Source organism: Pseudopodoces humilis, chromosome 7, assembly GCF_049639895.1.
Source record: "Pseudopodoces humilis isolate 2021_Gansu_Grassland_sample_001 chromosome 7, ASM4963989v1, whole genome shotgun sequence".
Lineage (NCBI taxonomy): Eukaryota > Metazoa > Chordata > Aves > Passeriformes > Paridae > Pseudopodoces > Pseudopodoces humilis.
This window is the reverse complement of record NC_142206.1, coordinates 60445419-60464248: the sequence shown is the minus strand read 5'-3', so window position 1 is coordinate 60464248 and position 18830 is coordinate 60445419. Positions and strand designations below refer to the sequence as shown.

General features: G+C 43.4%; 1 protein-coding gene across 2 annotated transcripts in view; it reads right to left on the bottom strand.

The window, feature by feature from the left end:
- DDHD1 (DDHD domain containing 1) overlaps nt 1-18830 on the bottom strand; it is a 61439-nt gene that overhangs the window by 9822 nt on the left and 32787 nt on the right. For both annotated transcript variants that reach the window (XM_088057949.1, XM_014257501.2), the window contains 4 exons: nt 12777-12883; nt 12351-12457; nt 1988-2256; nt 560-635 (listed from right to left, as the gene is read on the bottom strand). In XM_088057949.1, the coding sequence (XP_087914075.1) occupies nt 560-635; nt 1988-2256; nt 12351-12457; nt 12777-12883 (559 nt within the window). The remainder of the gene's footprint in view (nt 1-559; nt 636-1987; nt 2257-12350; nt 12458-12776; nt 12884-18830) is intronic.

Sequence of the window (18830 nt, the reverse complement as noted above, 5' to 3'; positions counted from 1 at the left end):
ATCAGATTTGCTCAGAGATGTGGCATGTTAGAAGGAGTCCCCAAGGAAGATGGATTATTCAATGGAGTAGAAGTGAAACTGTTTAAAATACGTGATTGATGTAATCTGCCAAATAGTTTTTACCTTCCCACAGAATTGTGTGTGTCTATAATAAAACAACTAGGCTTATGTATTAAATGTATTTATATTCTATATATTTACACATATGTTTACATATAATTTTATAGAAACATCTATAATAAAATCCCAGAATGGTTTGGGTTGGAAGGGACCTTAAAGCTCAGCTCATTCCAACCCCCTGCCATGGGCAGGGACACTTCCCATTAGACCAGGTTGCTCAAAATTTATTACAAATACAGAATTTCAATAAATAACAATATTCTGTGAATACAACATTTTTGCATGTATGCTCATACACTTCATCCAACATCCAAATTATTCTGCCAAAACTATGTCTAGAGACATGGGAAAAAATAAAAATAAACAGAATGACTCACACTGCAGGTGTATTTTTACAGCAGGCAGAAAAGTTCAGTAGAAACCTCTTTAACATACATACCTTAAATTTTAAGACAGGTGGTTTTGATATGGTGGATGCCTTTAACTCATGTAACCTCTCTTCTATCTCTCTCAACCTAGAAAATAGAGATCTTTCTGAGATCCAATAAAAAATGCAGCTTTAACCTCTCTGATCCAAACAGGCATTCCTGTGGGGTCCAACAGTTTTGTCTGCTGGGAAGAGAGAGTGATGGTGTCAGTATTTCCTGCAGCAGCTCAGCTGATCAAGAATCAATGTCTGTCAAATCCTGTTTCTCTGGCCACAGAAGAGATCAATCAAGACATGTCAATTCCCCTGTTCACCACCCCAAGCATCTGCCCACCCTCCTTCATCAGGAGCAGCTGACTCACCTCCTGTTTCCTTGGTGATTTTGCAGCCAAATCACCTGCTTTATTTTGGTTTTAAACCTCCCAAAACAACAACAAAGCCACAGGAAATGGTCTGGGCATTATGGAGTTCTGTATGGAGGTGCAATTTCTGGAGGATGGTGTCTCACCCTTTCAACTACCATGAAGAAAAGGTCATTCAGCTGCTTTTCTACTTGGCCTGAATTAAAAAAGCAGCTACAAGGTAAAGCACATGTATGGATGGGTCAGACTGTTCCCAGTCCCAGTAAATTCCAGAGGTTACAAGATGTCAGCAGTCTATTTTCCATCATTTCACACAGAATTGCTCACTGAAGGGAGAGCCACTTTTTCTGTGCAGAAGTGCCAGTGTCAAATGATACTTGGGATTTCTGTGGAAGCACTTCAGAGGATGCCTAAGGAGCTGGAGCACGGGTGTGAAAATGGCCATTTCTCCCTGATTATACGTTTGTGACATGCCTGAAGGGTCATCTTATCACTGCAACACTTCATTAGGTTTCTAAATTTCCCTTTTCTCAGAAATGCTGCACTTAGTCCAGCCCTGCAGCTGACAGAGACATCCTGCACCCACCCCTAGTGAGACACATCCTGATTCCACCACAGCAGGGCTGCTGCTGCATCAATGCTTCCCAAAAACCACCAACACTCAGGCTGGTTTCAGGAAGGAACCAGAAACCTGTGATTTGTGATTTGTCACGTCCCACTTGAACGACAGAAGTCGCTAATTTTAGATTCTCTAATGGGTGTCTCACAGCACCACAATATCCCCAACCCTCCAAGGCCAGGTTGGATGAGACTTGGGAGCAACCTGGGATGGTGGAAGGTGTCCCTGTCCATGGCAGGGGGCTGGAACTGGATGATCCTGAAGGTCCCTTCCAACCCAAACTGTTCCATGAGTCTGTGTGGATCCAGAGCTCCCTGTGCTGTGTTTAGCATTTACCACCCAGCCCCAGCAGAAGAACAGCCACCAAAGATAAGTGCCCTGGTGGGTTGTGGAAACAGCCAGAGGGCATTTTCCAGGGATGTGGTTCTGTCCTTTGATCCCTGGCAGCGGGAGCATTACCGTTGTTTGGTTATGTAAAGTTCCTCCAGCAAACGCTGCTCCTCGTAGCTCATCCAACGCTCTTCCAGTTCCTCCTCCTCCTCCTCCTTCTGCAGCAGCTGCTCATAGAGCCTGACTGGATTCCAGCCTGTCATGATGTCGTAGGTGATGACACAGCCCAGAGAGTGGGACACGATGGACACCTTCCCTCCCTTCTCCTCAAACTCCGGGTTCCGGGAGCAGAAGAGGGAGTAGAGGCGGTTCAGCTCCTGCTGCAGCCCCTTCACCAGCTGTGCCAAAGGGTGAGGAGAGAGGGTTTAGTATCAACATCTGTTGCTCCAGTTGGTGTTCAGGGATGTTCCCAACCCACACTGACCCGCTCCTGATAAATCAGGCTGGGAAGATGAGCTCCATCCCATGTCCTGGCTGGTGGTCCCTGACTCCAGAGGTTCATCCCTCCTCTCCAGAGCCACCACACAGGACACGTGGTGCCCCTAAAACAGCTGCACTGCACAGCCCAAGGCATCAAACTGAAACAAACACTTCAATAAATGGCAGCTGTGCTTGAAGGACTCACCTGGGAGCTGAGCAACACCTGGCACAACAGTGATTGTTGGCACAGTGGCATTTCCCTTCTTGCTGCATTCTCTTCCATTTTCTGCAGCACTGCATTGAGCATTCCTCTTGTATCAAGAGGTTCAGCTCCTTTGTTAATTTAAGGAGGATGGAAGGAGCCTGAGCCACACATGACCTGGAATCAACTCATCTCTGCCATAACCTTGGCATCACCCTACCAACAACTCATACCCCTCCTCCCTCAGTCACTGTGAGCAACAGGGGGCTGGGAAGAGAGAAATCCACTGAAATGGATGTGCTGCAGTGAGAGCCTGGATGGCTTCTGGGAAAACATCCTCAGATTCCCTTTTGGGTCTCAGTAAAGCAGGCTTGGACTCATCATGCCTTTCATTCTCCTCCCCACTGCCCAGCCGAAAGGAGAGGCAGCTTCCTGTCCTCCTTCCCTTCCTGAACCTGCTGGAAATTATTCCCAAGGAATCAGAATGATGTGATGCTGCTAAAAAAAAATAAAAAGCCTCATCTCAGGTAAGAGGATGGTACGGGAGGAAAAAAAGGCAAAAGAGAGAAAAACAGAGCCAGAATTCTGACATTTGATATAAACAATGCTTAAAAAAAAACAGTTTTCTGCTTACAGGTTTCCAGGAGGGATTTTCTGGGGAAAAGCAGGGGTGCAACATGGCTCTTAAAGATCACAGACTAATCCTATAGTACTACAGCAATAAATATATAAATGCTGGTCCTGTGTTCATGCAGTCTCTGAGAAGCTTATCTGCTGCAAACCCTACACTGTAGGATAACAAGGTACATCTTCCCAGAAAGTATTTTAGAGAGAAACACTGGAAACCATGAGATTTGGGAACTGGCCAACACAAAAAAACCCACAACAAACAACCAAAAAAACCAACAAAAACAGCAACAAAAAAAGCAGCTTTGCCTGTGAAACTCAGCATGGAAGCTGAGCAATGTTTCCAGGCTGTGGCAGGGAGGAGGACAAACAAGAAGAGTGCAAATCATTCCCTTGTTAGCAAGGGGAAATTAAAGCTATGGAACATATAATTTCAACATGATTTTTCAAGAGCCTGAGTCATTACTGAATATAAATATGAATGGCACCAGAAGTGCCAGTGTTTGATACACATTTTACTGAGTGAGAATCCACACAACAAACCCTCTGCCTGAAGCACTGTGAAATGATTAACACAGCCTTGCAGCAGCTCGGAGGAAGGAGTAGCAGAACACCCATTTTCAATTATTTTTGACTGTGATGCTGCCTCTTCTTCCATTTGGGTCTACACAGACTGTGGGCACAAAGTTTCACACATGAACAAACAAGCAGAGGTTTCAGCAAGAGCTGGAGCTGAAAATGTCAATCAGGATGAGCTGTGGCTGGCTGGTATTTTCTCCATTTAAAAGGTTTTGATTAAAACCCAGAACAAAATAGCAAGAACCAGTTGAAATCAAAGTGTTTGGGGATTCCTGCCAGGATTCTTTAAATAATCTTCTGGCATCATGGTATTTCCATTATAAAGATCTGATCTTGCAATCTGAGGGCATAAAACAGAATATTCTTGGAAAATCCTGGTTGGACATTGAACCCAGCTTTGTTTTTAATTGTCCTCCTCCTCTAAAAACTTGCTGTGACTGGGAAGTGAAGCACAAACATGGCCATAACTAAGAAATCATTCATAGATCTTCAAACAAGTGCACATTTGCAATTTTGCAGACCAGAGTCCAAGCACTGAACTCAACCAAATCATCTGATGGAGATCATTTCTAGACCCCAAATCCCTAAGGTAATTGTGGAGAGGAAGGTCTGCTGTGGGAAAGGCTCCAGATTTCTAGGCACTGTGAATGGTCTGGTTTGCAGCTCTGCCAAACCTGCAGTGAGCACTTATGCATGCTGGTGTCCTGCCAACAGTCCTGTGCCAGTCCTAAGATTAGAAACTGAACCTTTGTGGTGCAGAGTAAGAGCAAGAAAAAAAAAAAAAAAGAAAAGCAGAAAAACAAAAAGAACAGGAAAGAAAATGAATATTCATTTAAAGTCCCAGCTTAAAAACTGTTTGGCTAAGCAGTATATGAAGTTAAGGTAATATTTATTAGGGGATGGAACTAAATGATGTCTAAGGTCCTGTTCAAGCCATTCTATCATTTAATCCTGATTTGCTTTCTTAGTCTTAAAAAACATAAAATATTGCAATTTGTGAAAGAAAAGTTTGGTTTCAACAGAGTTTTAGTCCAGTAAATGCAACATGAACTGCTTTCAAATCTTTTGTAGTTACAGCTTGATACGTCCTAAAAATCCATGTAAAAATATCTTCTGAAGACACTAAGTGGCTTTATATTGCCTAAAATCAGTGAATATTTTCATTGGATTTAAACATGAAAAATATGACTGCCTATCCATTTTTTCCTCCTAAATGGCATCACTATAATAAAATTTTTAAGAGTTGCTTTTTTTTTTTTTATGCACAGCTTGTCCTTCTACTCCAAAAAACGAAAAACCAAACAACAAAATAACAACTCCCTCCTCAGCCTCCCAAAGGCAGTGGGGAGTGGCTGCTCCACGTCTGCACCTCATGGTTGGGTTACAGGTAATGGGTGCCTCATCCTGAGCTTGTTGACACCTCCATCCATGGAATTCCTGCTGAAATCAGCCCTTTCCCCACTGGTTTCCCTGGTGCTCCTGCCTGTTGTTTGTTTTTTTTTTTTTTTAATTCTTTTTTATTTTTTCTTTTTCTTGATTCTGCTGCACTTCTTCTATACTTTTCTTCACTCCTTGATTTTTCAGTCCCCTCTGGGCTGAGCTCCTTTGGGATCCTCCCTCTGTTTATCTCAGATCTCTGGGTCAGGACAGAAACTCCAAAGCTCGTTGGGATCTTGTTTCTCGTGTTTATCAGGATGTCGGCACAGAACTTGGCAGGTCTCTCCAGACTCTCTGCACAAATTTAATTCACTGCAGCCTGGCACACTTTGGGTTCTGATGGCACAAAATGGCCCCAAACTGTGCAGCCTTTTTGTATTTATGTTTATTTTTACCCAATTAACGATAGACATGTGGATTATTTTTCTTAATGACCCAATGACCCATCACCTGTGTGCTGCACTGTGACATTTTCTATCCAATTACCCAAAAACCTCTAGAAAAAGAAAATTAAGAAGAAAGAAGGAGGAAAAGAAACAACACCCTAAATCTTCCATCTTGTCTTCTGCCCTCTAAACTAGTTTAAACTCTAAACTTTAACTTTTTCACCCAGTGACTTAAGAAACTCTCTAATTTACACACTCACACTTTTAGCTTTTCTATCTAACTTTAACAGTTGTTTTCATGTATCAGCATGAAAACACACACATAAATTTCACGTTGTATGAAATTCAGTGTTTTTCTGGATTCCAGAGCTAAGCATCAGAGACAAGGACACACACTCTGTGTCTCAGACTCCAACACTTGCTGGTCCATGGGATCTGTTACATGCTTGGGAAAGCACCTGCTGGTTCTGCCTGAAAACAGGAGAGGAGAAATCACCCAAAAAAATCCCAGGAATGGTGAGAAGAGCGGAATGCAGCATGACCAGACTCCTCTCGCTCTTTCCAACTCCCCTCTTCCACTCTCCCTCCCGGTTCTCAGCTCATTTTGGGGACAGTGGGAGCTGTTTCTCCATCTCAGGTTTATATAGGGATTTTTATAGGGCTTTCCCTACAAAAAGCCTGGAGATTCCTCGAGTTTCTGCCCAACCCATTTTACCACCTCCTAAGGCTTCTCCCACAGACTAAACAAGCTCAAATACCTCCCAGAAGAATAAAAGAGGCATCAGTCGACTGAGTTGATGTTTTTCCCTGTCAGCTGCTCTGCTCCATCACCCCCAGCTCATCCAGAGGGATCAGGGGGAATGCAGCACCTTCACCTCTCTGTTTCTGAGCAGATCAAACACTCCAACAAAGGGAACAATTCCTATTTCTTCTGGAAAGAACTGAATCAAATCCCAGCTGGCCCTCCTACCTCAGCACTCATTTAGCATCAGCCTGAGGACACTGAAATATTTCAAAGAAAGGGCCTGGAGTGACAGGAAAAGGGGGGAATGGCTTCTCACTGATAGAGGGGAATATAGATGGGATATTGGGAAGGAATTCCTGGCTGGGAGGGAGGTGAGGCCCTGGCACAGGGTGCCCAGAGAAGCTGTGGCTGCTCCTGGATCCCTGGAAGTGCCCAAGGCCAGGCTGGATGGGGCTTGGAGCAGCCTGGGATAGTGGAAGTGTCCCTGGGCATGGCAAGGGTTTGGAATGAGATGACCTCTTCCTTTAAGATCCCTTCCAACACAAACCATTCTGAGATTATCTCTCTTTATCAGCTGAAGTTTTGCCAAGAAATCCTCCTTGCAGGAAACCCAAGCCCGCAGGATCAAGTTGCTCCGAAGGCAGCAGCTCATATTCAGACTAACTGAGGTTAAAAGCTCCCTGCCCTTCAGAAACCAAATTAAAGGCAGAGTAAGGAATGGTCTTTCTGCACATTCATGGCATGAGGGCAATTCCAGGGGGAAGCCAAAAATCAGTGCTGATCAAGGAGCAGGAGGCTGGACTGGATGAGGCCAAAAATTCCCTTTGCTTTCCCAGTTATGTGCCTGCCTGGCACATGGCTTCCAAGAAATCAAAAAATAACAGCTTATCCCATCCATTCAGGAATCCTGGGGGCACAGGCCTGGGTTTTGTAAGGATAAATGGGGAGTCTGAGTCAGGTGACACGTCCCTGTCACCTCAGGCTGAAGAACACTGATAAAAAGGGCAGCAGAATCGTGTCTTTTATCACCTCCTGGGTGCTGGGCGAGACTGAACTGCTGGATCATGATGGGAACAAGAAATTGTGGAAGGAGAGAGACATCCAGAGGTGCTGCCCTTTTGTGCAGAGCATTAACAGCAACTTCTGCTGGGCTGGAAAAATCCAAACCTCTGAATTCCAGCACCAGCATCCCAAGCAGCTGTTCACCCTCCTCTGAGGAAAAGCAGCCTTGAAGATATCAGCATAAATAAGCATGGATGGCACGCTCCTGGCAAAGCAGAAGGAAACTGGGATGTGTGTGTGTGTGGACAAACACCCCCTGGATCCACACCAAGGAATCCAGAACTCCAGCCCCTGGTCCATTTTCTGGGCAGATTGCTGGGGCTGAAGGGGATTTTCAGTGCACACCAAAATTATCAGTGTAGAAAAATGACATTTTCCTCTCAATATCCAAGAAATGAGTTTTTTCCAGAAAACAAGGAGCAGAAAACCCCTGCTGGCACCTGAGCAGCAACACAGAGTTTGAGTGCTGCTCCTTTCTCTGTGCTGTCTCCATGGGATCCTCACCCACTGGACAATCTTCCCACAGTTTGAAGCCCATGAAAAAACAAAACAAGAGAGAGGTGGTGATGGAAAGGGAGTGCAGCACACCTGACCTCTGCACCCTCTCCAGCCTGAGGATCAGGGCAGTTTCTGCAGGCTTTGTGGGGAAGGAAGGTGATGGAGATCTGAAGAACGGCGAGTTCTGCTCTCTCCAAATGTCAAGAGAACTTCAGGAGAAAGTGCAAACTGGTTTGAAATTCAGCCAGCAGAAAACAGGTAGTGTGAGCCAGCTGGAGGGGGAGGAGGGTCCTTGAAAGCCAAGGGAGGAGCTGCAGCTCAAGGGAGGATTGGGAAGGGTTGGGAAAGCGAGGATGAGGAGTTGTAGCTCCACGTGGCCCAGGAGAAGGTGCCAGCAGAGCTGGTGAGGCTGCTGACCCCCAAGGAGACAACAGTTGTCACATTCCCTGATGGAATCACTGATGGGTGCCAGAGGAGTGTCACAACAACAGATGAGAGGCCAGAACGAGCTGTGCCTGTGGGAACAGACGGGAAGGGCTCCGTGTCTTAGGGATGAGACAGAAAAAGGATCTGTGGAATGCCTGAGTCTCTCTCCCAGGACCCCTCCTGCTGATGAAAAAGCTGAGTCTAACCCATTTCTAACAAGTCACTGTGCTCAAGATGAAGTTTAGGCTCAGGCACAGCCACTAACCAATCACTTTATAAAGCTGAGAATACACTCAAGGGCAATCAAATTAATTAAAGCAGCCATGGAAGTGCTGCCAAGCAGCTCCTTCACCATTAGGTTCAACAGGATATGCAAAACCAGTCCTGAAATAGTCTCAGCTTAAAATATCCTGCTTCCCATCTTGTTTTCAAACACACCTGAACCAGCTACCTTTTATTGCTGAAAGGAGTGCACAAGAGAATGGTGTTTCCATTGCAAAACAACCCAAGAGGGATGATAGCTCTGGCAAAAGCTAATAATTGTCCCAAATTTCAAGAGGTTAGTCATTAATTCTCCTTTTAAATATGTGTATAAGGGCAAACCATGGAGCCACTCCAAGGTCAGGGCTCTGAGCAACCTGTTCTAGTGGAAGATGTCCCTGCTCATGGCAGGGATTGGAATGAGATTATTCTTCATGTCCCTTCCAACATAAATTATTCCATGACTCTGAAGTGGACAGTGAAGCTTCTCCATTTTTATAGTGCAATATTTGCAAAAAAATCCTTAGAAATCTTGGGATGACGGATGTAAATTATATTTATTTATTATTTATTTTTATTTGTAAAAATATATTATTTTTTATTTATATTTTTATTTATTATTTATTATTATTTATTTATTATCCTGCACTAAAGGCATTTTCTACCAAGACATATATCAATAATTTACAGAATTACAATTAGCCTGCAAGTAAGTACAGGAAAGATCAGAAAATAGAAAACTAAGGTTCTTAACAGTATAACGAAGGTGACAACTCTGAATTTACTATGCAGCAATTAGTCTTTCTTATCTGCAACCATTTATTATTAAGGAAATATGAAGCTACAGTGACATAGATGTGAAACAAAGTCACCCACTGAGGACACTAAAACCCAAGATTACGTTACCACAGATGGACCAGTAAGGTCAGGGGCAGAATGTGAAATGACTGTTCATTTAGAAATAGGCCTGTGTGCATCACAATATCAATTTATTGCTTTTTCATATCTCTGGGTAATGTTTACAGAGGGATTTGGTCCAGAGGAGGATACAGCACAATTCTCCTCCACAAAAACACCCCAGCTGAATCTGAATCTGAGAGCAGACTGGGATGTTCACGGGGCTGTGCTGAATTAGTAATGCCTGCCTGCTATCACATCACACGCCAGAAGCACCTTTTGGATATTCTCCTGCCACACTGGAGAAGAAACAATGCCTGAAATCAGAGAGGGGCTCACCCACCACGCTCTGGGAGGGCTCCAATGAGCGCCCCTGGGACAGCTCTGTGCTCTCCCGTGACACCGACAGGACAAGGTCCTGGAAGGAGAGAGGAGCTGCCACGTGCAAACCCCTTAATGAGCTGCTTGAAGAGTGGTCAGGAGCTTGAAAGAAGAAGTTGTGATACTTCTGTGTGGGGAAAAAACCTTGAAAAGGGGAAGAAAATTCCTACCCAAGCATTGTGCCCTGGGTGCTCGCAGCCCAAAATGCCAACCTGGGCACTGCGGGGAGCAGGGAGAGGGGGAGGATTCTGCCCCTCCCTTGGCCACAGGAGAGCACAGCTGGAATGCTCTGCCAGCTCTGGGGCTCCCAAAGGCAGAAGAAGCTGCTGGAGAGAGTCCAGAGGAGGCCACAGAGCTGCTCCAAGGGCTGGAGCCAGGCTGGGAGAGCTGGGAATGTTCTCCTGGAGAAGGGAAGGATCCAGGGAGAGCTCAGAGCCCCTTGCAGGGCCTAAAGGGGCTCCAGGAGAGCTGGAGAGGGACTGGGGACAAGGGATGGAGGGACAGGACACAGGGAATGGCTCCCAGTGCAGGAGGTCAGGAATAGATGTGAGATTGGGAAGGAATTCCTGGCTGGGAGGGTAGGCAGGCCCTGGCACAGGGTGCCCAGAGAAGCTGTGGCTGCCCCTGGATCCCTGGAAGTGTCCAAGGCCAGGCTGGACAGAGCTTGGAGCAGCCTGGGATGGTGGAAGGTGCCCCTGCCATGGCAGGGGTGGAACGGGATGGTTTTTCAGATCCCTTCCAACCCAAACCAGGCTGGGATTCTGTGGCTGCTGAGAGACATCAGCTGAGCAGCAGCTTCACTCTTCTCTAGGCCGAGCTCACCACATTCCTCAATTTATTTCCCAGAGACAAAGGAAAGTTTATTAAGCTCCTTTTGAGATCCTTTGAGGATTTCTGGGTGGAAAGCACTGGAAGAGCCTGGAGTACACAAAGAATTGTGTTGGGATGATAAAGCAGCGAGCAGGGACATTAATTCTGAGCAATGTGTGAATCCTCAAAGACAAGGCTCATTTCTGAGCTGGAAGGAACAAAGTGCTACAAGAAAAACACACTGAAGATGGGAAAACCATCCAGAGGAATGCTCCACTTGACACTGTTGTGCTAAACTCTGCAAAGCTAGGTCACAGAAAAGAAAATGGGATAAGGAAGACTAACTTGTGTGTATTGTTGCAAACCTTTCAAGGAAATTAATTTGATGAAAAGAAACAACGCAGTATTTTGTAATCAGATCTAAGCAGGCTCCTTTCTATGTCAGTTCTCACACCCAGGGATGGTGATAAACCTGTAAAACTGCAGTTCTACTGAGCAATGAATTAAATTTTCATGCACTGCTGGCCAGCACACCTGAACTTTACTCACTAATCCATTTCCCATAAGATGTCCACAGACATGCCAAGCCTCTAATGCAGTTTAAAAATATCTGCTTTCAAGCTGCCAGAGAAATTTCCATTGATTGCCACAAAAGTTCATGTTGGCTTCAGGTACACAACAGACAGGGAAACCTGAGAGACAGAGCCCTGATCAATGAATTCTGCATTCCTAAGCAGGAAGAGAGGTACATATTCCAGTTTGAAAACTGTGTTGCCAGTCTAAAGGACTTAAGCACACCTGATTTGACTGAAAGGTAGCATCAAATAACCAGGTAAGACTTAAAAGTCTCAACTTGCCCCAGTCTAACCATGCTCAGGGTACCAGGGCTGCAAAAGGATTAACACTACAGCATAAATAACACAGCCAACACAGAAAAAAGCTCCAATTCCTACAGAAATTAATCCTAAAACATCCCCACAGGGCTTTTCCACTAAGTGTGATACACAAGGGATGCCACTGGCATGAAGCACTGCCCATGTTTTATGGGCTTCATTTATTCAGGTTATTATAATTTATTCAAGGCTTACCATTATTTGAAGGCCACTATAATTTATGATTGAATTCCTGGCTTTTCTCCTCTGATTAATGGGATCACTCAACAGCTACACAGATGGGCCAAGGTGGGATGGGAGCGTCCAGGATATGAACAGTCCCCTATTAAACTGAGTAACTGGGGATCCTTTTGGTTTGTGCACACAAATGCATTCAGACTGGCTTTGGTTGCTTGTGCTGCCATCCCATCTGTCTTCAGAAATAGCAAAAATGAAGTGACAAATATCCATGGGTTTTGTCAGGGGTACAAAGAACTTCACCTCTCTGGTCTCCCATGGCTCTAAATATCCAGGAATTAAGGAGAACAACATTAAACTCCTTCCCATTTCTCAGCTGTTGATATAGAACCATTTTAGACATTTCTGCTCTAAATAAATGACATGGATTGTACTTTTTGCTGTCTTTCTTCTCCTCTCATTCTTGAAACTCTGATTACTGTGAGTGATCATGACACACCTACACTGTTAACACTCTTTACACAGGTTTTCCTTAGAAGGGAGCTTTCCTGACATTCCCAAATGCAGATTTTTTTGGCTTCTATGCCCAGCTCTAGTGAAATTTACCTAAAACCATGTTTTCCACACTCACCTCATCCCTGTAAAGAGGACTGGTGTAGTACATGATGTCCATGGCGCTGCTGTTGAGCATGTCCCGTAAACCCCGCACTTTATCCGGAGTTATGGAGTCCACAGTGTCTGGGGAAAAAAAAGAGACTTAAATTACATCCAGGAGGATGATAAAATAGAATCATGGAATGGTTTGGGTTGGAAAGGACCTTAAAGCTCATTCAGTTCCACCCCCTGCCGTGGCAGGGACACCTTCCCCTGTCTCAGGGTGCTCCAAGCCCCGTCCAGCCTGGCCTTGGGCACTTCCAGGGATGGAAATGTTCAAAGCTGCACCAATAAAACCAAATTAAAACCCAAGCAGGGCACAAGCAGAGAACTCAGATGAATTCACAGGGGAGAATTTTGCAGCCTGCAGCCGCTGGAACAGCAGAAGAGCCGAGTCCTGTACCTCCATCGAGGGTCAGCTTTGATCTCCACTCCACTGGAAGGAATTCCACGTGTGTTGCAAGATTGGAAAAATACTTTTCTTCCACTTTTCTTGCAGTATCTCGCATCCTACAAAGAAAGAAATTCATGTTTCTCTGTAAAGACTACTCTTGGCACAATGCATTTCCTGAATTACTGCTTTTCCATCCCTACTAAAACATGTAATTCCCTCAGTTTCAAGCTTTTGTTATGAAATACTTAAACTCTCATATAATAAAAAAATTCTGTGCATGCTTCATTGCATGCTCAAAAGAGTCTGAATGTATCACAGTATGGGCTTAACATAATCCACCTAAATTCAATTCAAAGGTATTTGTAAATTCTGGTGCATTTGGGGCTGAATGTGAAAAGTAAGGATTAGAAAATTAGAAAAGAATTAGAAAATCAGAAAATAGAATATTAAGAATTTCACCTCTGCTTTTGAAATCTAGAATCCACTGAAATCAACCATTTGATTTTCAAGTTCAGTGCTTTTAAACACAAAGAAAACTCTTAAAAATATGGCTTGAAAGAGAAGAATTTTATTTTAATTTTACATACTGAAGTGGAAGGCTTGAGAGCTCCAAGGGTGAGAACCAGGATCACTTATGAGTGCTTTAACTTGCAGGAGCAGATGGAGAGGCTTTTAAAAGACTTTACATTTTTACAGCATATCTGAACATGAACACTGCAACTCTCTCAAGGGATGAGAAAAACTTAAAATACCTCAACCCCAAAGTATCTCTGACCCTCTCTCTGTTGTTTGGGGGAAAATGGGAATAATGGTAAGTTATGTTCTTTTAAAAACATGATTTTGTGTTGTGTGAAAAACCCATCATTGAAAAGGGAAAACTAGCATGAGATCAGACAAAATATTAAATATCCATTCATTCTATCAATGTCACTCAGAATCCAAAGTGAGGAAGGCTTTTATTTTCCTTTCTTTCCTTTACCTGAATCCCGGCCCCAACAATATTCCTATTTTTGTAGATGAGCACAACAAACCAAATCCAGCTCCAGTGTTGGGTTTCCAGCACTTGGTTCCCAGTTCCAAACATCAAGTTTTTTATTTATTTCAGTGTTTCAATGTGTTTTTTCCCCCTGTTTTTCAAAGCAACCCCCTTCTAAGTTAATTCTACAACCAAAGGCACAACGACATTAATCTTCCACCTGCACTAATGTTTTTTAATGAGTTAAATCCCTGAGCTGAGGCACTTTCTTTGGATGTATTAATGCTCCTCTGTTCTCCAGGAGAAATGAGACAGTTCAGGATAAATCACCCCCAACACCTGGGACAGGAATTGCTTGAGCTGCTCCATGTGCTGGGAATTCCTGCACTATCCAAAAATCCTATATGGATAACTCTGCCAAAACCCTGTCTTGAAAAGGAGGTGGATGGGGTAGGAAAGGGTATGATAGTCAGTGGTTTAAAAAAAAAAAAAACAAACAAAAAATATTTATCTACAATTATCTCTTATTCTTATTTTTTTTCCCCCCAGGAAAAGTTCATTATGCTACTGAAAAAGCAGATTAATCATGTACCACATTTTTGAGAGAGGCAGTGGAAACACTTTTCCATCACTGACACTTATTTTCTGATGAAAGAAAAGGAAAAAAAGGAGGAATGGGGAGAAAAAAGGGAGAAGGGAAATGAAATGGGGAAAGGGGGAAAGAAAAGCTGAGGAAAGGGGGGGGGAAAGGGAGGAAAGAGTAAAAGGGGGGAAGGGGAAAAATGGGAGAAAAGGGGGAACAGGAAAAAGGGGAGAAAAGGAAAAAAAGGGTGAGAAAGGGGAAAGAAAAAACAGGGGAAGAAAAAAGGGGATGGAGGGAAAAAAGGGGAAAGTGAAAAAAATAAGGGGAAAGAAAAAAGGGAGGAAGAAGAAAGGGAAAGGGAAAAATGGGGAAAGGGAAAAAAAGCAGGGAAAGGAAAAATGGGGGGAAAGGGAGAAAAAGGGGAAGTGAGAAAAAAGGGGAAGAAAAGGGGGAAAAGGGAAAAAGGGGAAGGGAAAAAAGGCAGGGAAAGGAAAAATGGGGGAAAAGGGAAAAAGGGGAAGTGGAAAAAAAGCAGGGAAAGGAAAAAAGGGGATAGGAAAAAATGCAGGGGAAGGAATAAATGTGGGAAAGGGAGAAAAAAATGAGGAAAGGGAAGTAGCATCCTCTACATAGTTTTTTCCCAAGCAGTTACTGCAGGCCTGTGCAAACAGCCAAGAAATGCAACTGCTCAGCATCTCTATTTTTAAATTAAATTGGTGTGATTGCACTCCTAATCTCCTGGATTCTTGTCCAACAAGATGGCAAAAGGTTTAAATAAAGCAGAATATCCTTCCCATGATAAGGGGGAAAAAAAAAAAATCAGCAAGAGGATCTGATTAAATCAGGGTTGATTTAAGGCCTGAGCTGAACCATCCTGGCCAAGCACAAAAACCTCCCTGCCATCCCTACACACACACACAAGGACATGTCAGAGCCCAGCTTCAGCCTGGAATTTCTAGATTATAAAGAAGATAAAATGCCAGTGAATATATGAACATTCTTGGAGCTCCTGAGTGAGGAAAATAAAGGAGATCTTTGAAAATGCCCACAACTCCTTGGTCTTTCCAAGTCAGCTTCGCTTTCTCTGCATGAAGGAGGTGGTGTTGGTTGGGATAAAGTTAATCTCCTTCCTGGTACAGCAAGATTTGGATTTAGGATGAGAATAATGTTGATATTTTGGTTGTGTTTACCCTAAATCAGGGATTTTTCAGTGTCTCAAGCTCTGCCAACAAGGAGGTGCACAAGAATATGACCAGGAGAATAATTATTATTATTATTATTATTATCATCATTATCAGCATTATCATTATTATTATGTTGTTGTTAAGTTAATAATTTTAATTATTAACTCTTTAATTATTAAACTCATCTCAACCCATGGGTTTTACCTTTTCCTAATTCTCCTCCCCATCCCACTGCAGCTGGGGTTAAAGCCTGACACCAGCAAAGAGAAACTCACAAACAGTTAAATTAAGGAGGAAATTAGCCAAGCAGCAAATTAAAGCTGCTCAGCTTAAAAACATAGAAATATTTATTTCAATATTAAGTATGAATAAGGCACAGATCTTTTACACAGCAACAGCCACCTGAAGTGAAGGAATGGTAAATAACCTGGTCCTATTAGAGCAGGAAAAAACATTCACATTATTTATACATCAAGAGCAGGTGGAAATACTGTGGAGGAACAGCTATTAGACATCCCTAAATCTTTAATTTTTTAAATACAACTACAACAGAGCTTTCTGCTGTTTGAAAGAGCCCAGTTCTTATTAAAGGTGTCACAAACTGACTCAGAGAGGTTTTTTTTTTTTAAATAAAAGTCAAAGCAAGAAAGAGGAGTTTGGAGAAAATAACGTGGCCTTGCAATTCTGCCAAACCTTTTGGGAAAAGCTTCAGGTCTCCCCTCCTAAAAACTGGGCTGGTTTCGGGTCTTTATCCAGAGCTTTGGAAATTTTACTCAGATGTGGGTTCACCTCAGGAAAATTGAGGTTGTCCTGCCTCCAGCACAATAGTCCTGAACTTGTAAAATCCCAGAAGGGTTTGACTTGGAAGGGAATTTAAAAATCATCCCATTCCACCCCTTGCAATGGGCAGGGACACCTTCCACTGTCCCAGGCTGCTCCAAGCCCATCCAACCTGGCCTGGGACACTTCCAGGGATCCAGGGGCAGCCACAGCTGCTCTGGGGCCTCCCCACCCTCCCAGCCAGGAATTTCCAATTCCCAATATCCCATCTATATTCCCCTCTGGCACTGGGAGCCATTCCCTGTGTCCTGTCCCTCCATCCCTTGTCCCCAGTCCCTCCCCAGCTCTCCTGGAGCCCCTTTGGGCCCTAAAAGGACTTTCAGGTCTCCCTGGAGCCTTTTCTCCTGCTGGAATGATCCTGAACAAACAGAAGCACTCAGGTCCATGAGAAAATGAAACTCCAGCTCTGCACATTTCCTCCTTTGGCCTCGCAGAACTCCTCCTGGTACAGGTGCACAAAAGCTCTGTTTCAACCCATTTTTGTCACCTGTCACTTGCTGCCAGAGCTGCACTCACCCTCCATCCACCTCCTGCTCACAGGAATCACTGAAATTCCCAGTGCAGCACATCCCATCCACATCCAGTAGCACTGCACCTCATCCCCCACTGATTCTGATCAGCAGTTTGACAGAAATGCTGAAAAAAATTGGGTGAATTTTCCAGGCAATGCAGCTACAGACACGCACACCTGCAAAAATCTGCTCTGCTAGAAAGATGGGGTTATTATTTATTTTTTTTCCTTCCTCTGGCTCTTACAAATCGATTTCTTTTTAAAATTTTATTAGATGGCAAATCCCTCTACTCACTTGTTAAATTAACACCAACTGAAGTCATAAATCCTCATCAAAACAGGCACAGAATTCACCTGATACAAATGCATGTTGAAATACTGACCCCAGAGCAACAATTACTTGAAGCTATGCATTGAAACAGAACAAAACTACTCTAATTTATGGTTTTCCTAAGAAAAAAACCCACTCATGCACAGATGCAATGCACACCTTAAAAAGAATTCTGAAATATTGCTGTTTTCCATGCAAGAAGTAACGGCCTGAAAATAGGTACTTTGAGATTCACCATGAATAAAATGTGCCTGGCTGCCTTTCTCTGATTAAAATAATAAATAACAAACTCATATTTTCCCAGATATACAGCCTTGCTGAAATTGAGTATATTCCAGAGATTTGTTAACATATTTAGAATTATTACTGTGGGGTTTTCTTAATCTCATGCTACTGTAAGATCCTACTTTTGTGTAAGATTTACAAAAACTCCATCAAAAACAGGGCAGTTGCAAACTGAGTTAGCTTCAGCTGCTTCCCAAATTTTGCAGAATGATGCTGATGTTAACAGAGCAAAATGCCTGAAAGCTTGAAGGAACTGTTTTAATTTCAAGTTATCTTTGCAGACTCTCTCCAGTCCAGATCCATGAGAGAGAAATAGGGAATAGTCTTTAATTTAAAAGACCTTAAATGTGTCAACTACTTACTGTGAAATCTTGATTTCATAAAATCATTGAATCCCAGACTGGTTTGGGTTGGAAGGGACCTTAAAGCTCATCCAGTTCCACCCCTGCCATGGGCAGGGACACCTTCCCAGGTTGCTCCAAACCCTGTCCAACCTGGTCTTGGACATTCCAGGGACAGGGCAGCCACCTGGCCAACCTCTTCTTCATTTCCAGGGCCTCACCATCCTCACAGTGAGGGAATTTCTCCCTAATATTTTATCTAAACCTGCCCTCTCTCAGCTTAAAGTCATAATCCTTTAGCCCATCACCCTGATTCTAAGAGGCATTGGGATGTCCCCAGGAAAAAACCACCTCAACTCTCACTGTTCCCTGCAAAGCCACGTGGATCCACCCCTGGATTTTGGTCACAGAACTGGTGAATGATGTTCTAAATCATCCCCCAACTGCTCTCACCCCCCTGTGGAGGAATCCAGAAACGGAGAGACATTTCTCTCTTTGTCCTATTCTCCAAAAAGGAATTAATCCTATTTTTCACTGACAGAAAGGTTTCCAAATATCCCTGGCTAAACCAGGATTTATAAAAAATTAAGTAGAAAGTAGTAGAATGTTTAGTATGTCACTGAAGTGAAAAAATATAGATTTCAGAGTGTTTAATACATGGAGTAAAGATAGAGGAAAAAAGGGGTAGTTTTTAGCTCTCCTCCTTCCTTCTTCTCCATAATTCTACAGTTTTTAAGAGCACAAAGAGTGATTGGTTGAAAGTTAGTTGCAGTTTTAGTTACATAAGTAGATACAGAAAACTTATTTGTTAATATATAAAAACAATACAGGTGTCTATAGTTAATAGGGTAAAAACAGATATAAAGATGAGATGGCTGCGTGGTTCAGGGCCATTTTGTGCCATCAGAACCCAAAGTGTGCCAGGCTGCAGTGAATTAAATTTGTGCAGAGAGTCTGGAGAGACCTGCCAAGTTCTGTGCCGACATCCTGATAAACACGAGAAACAAGATCC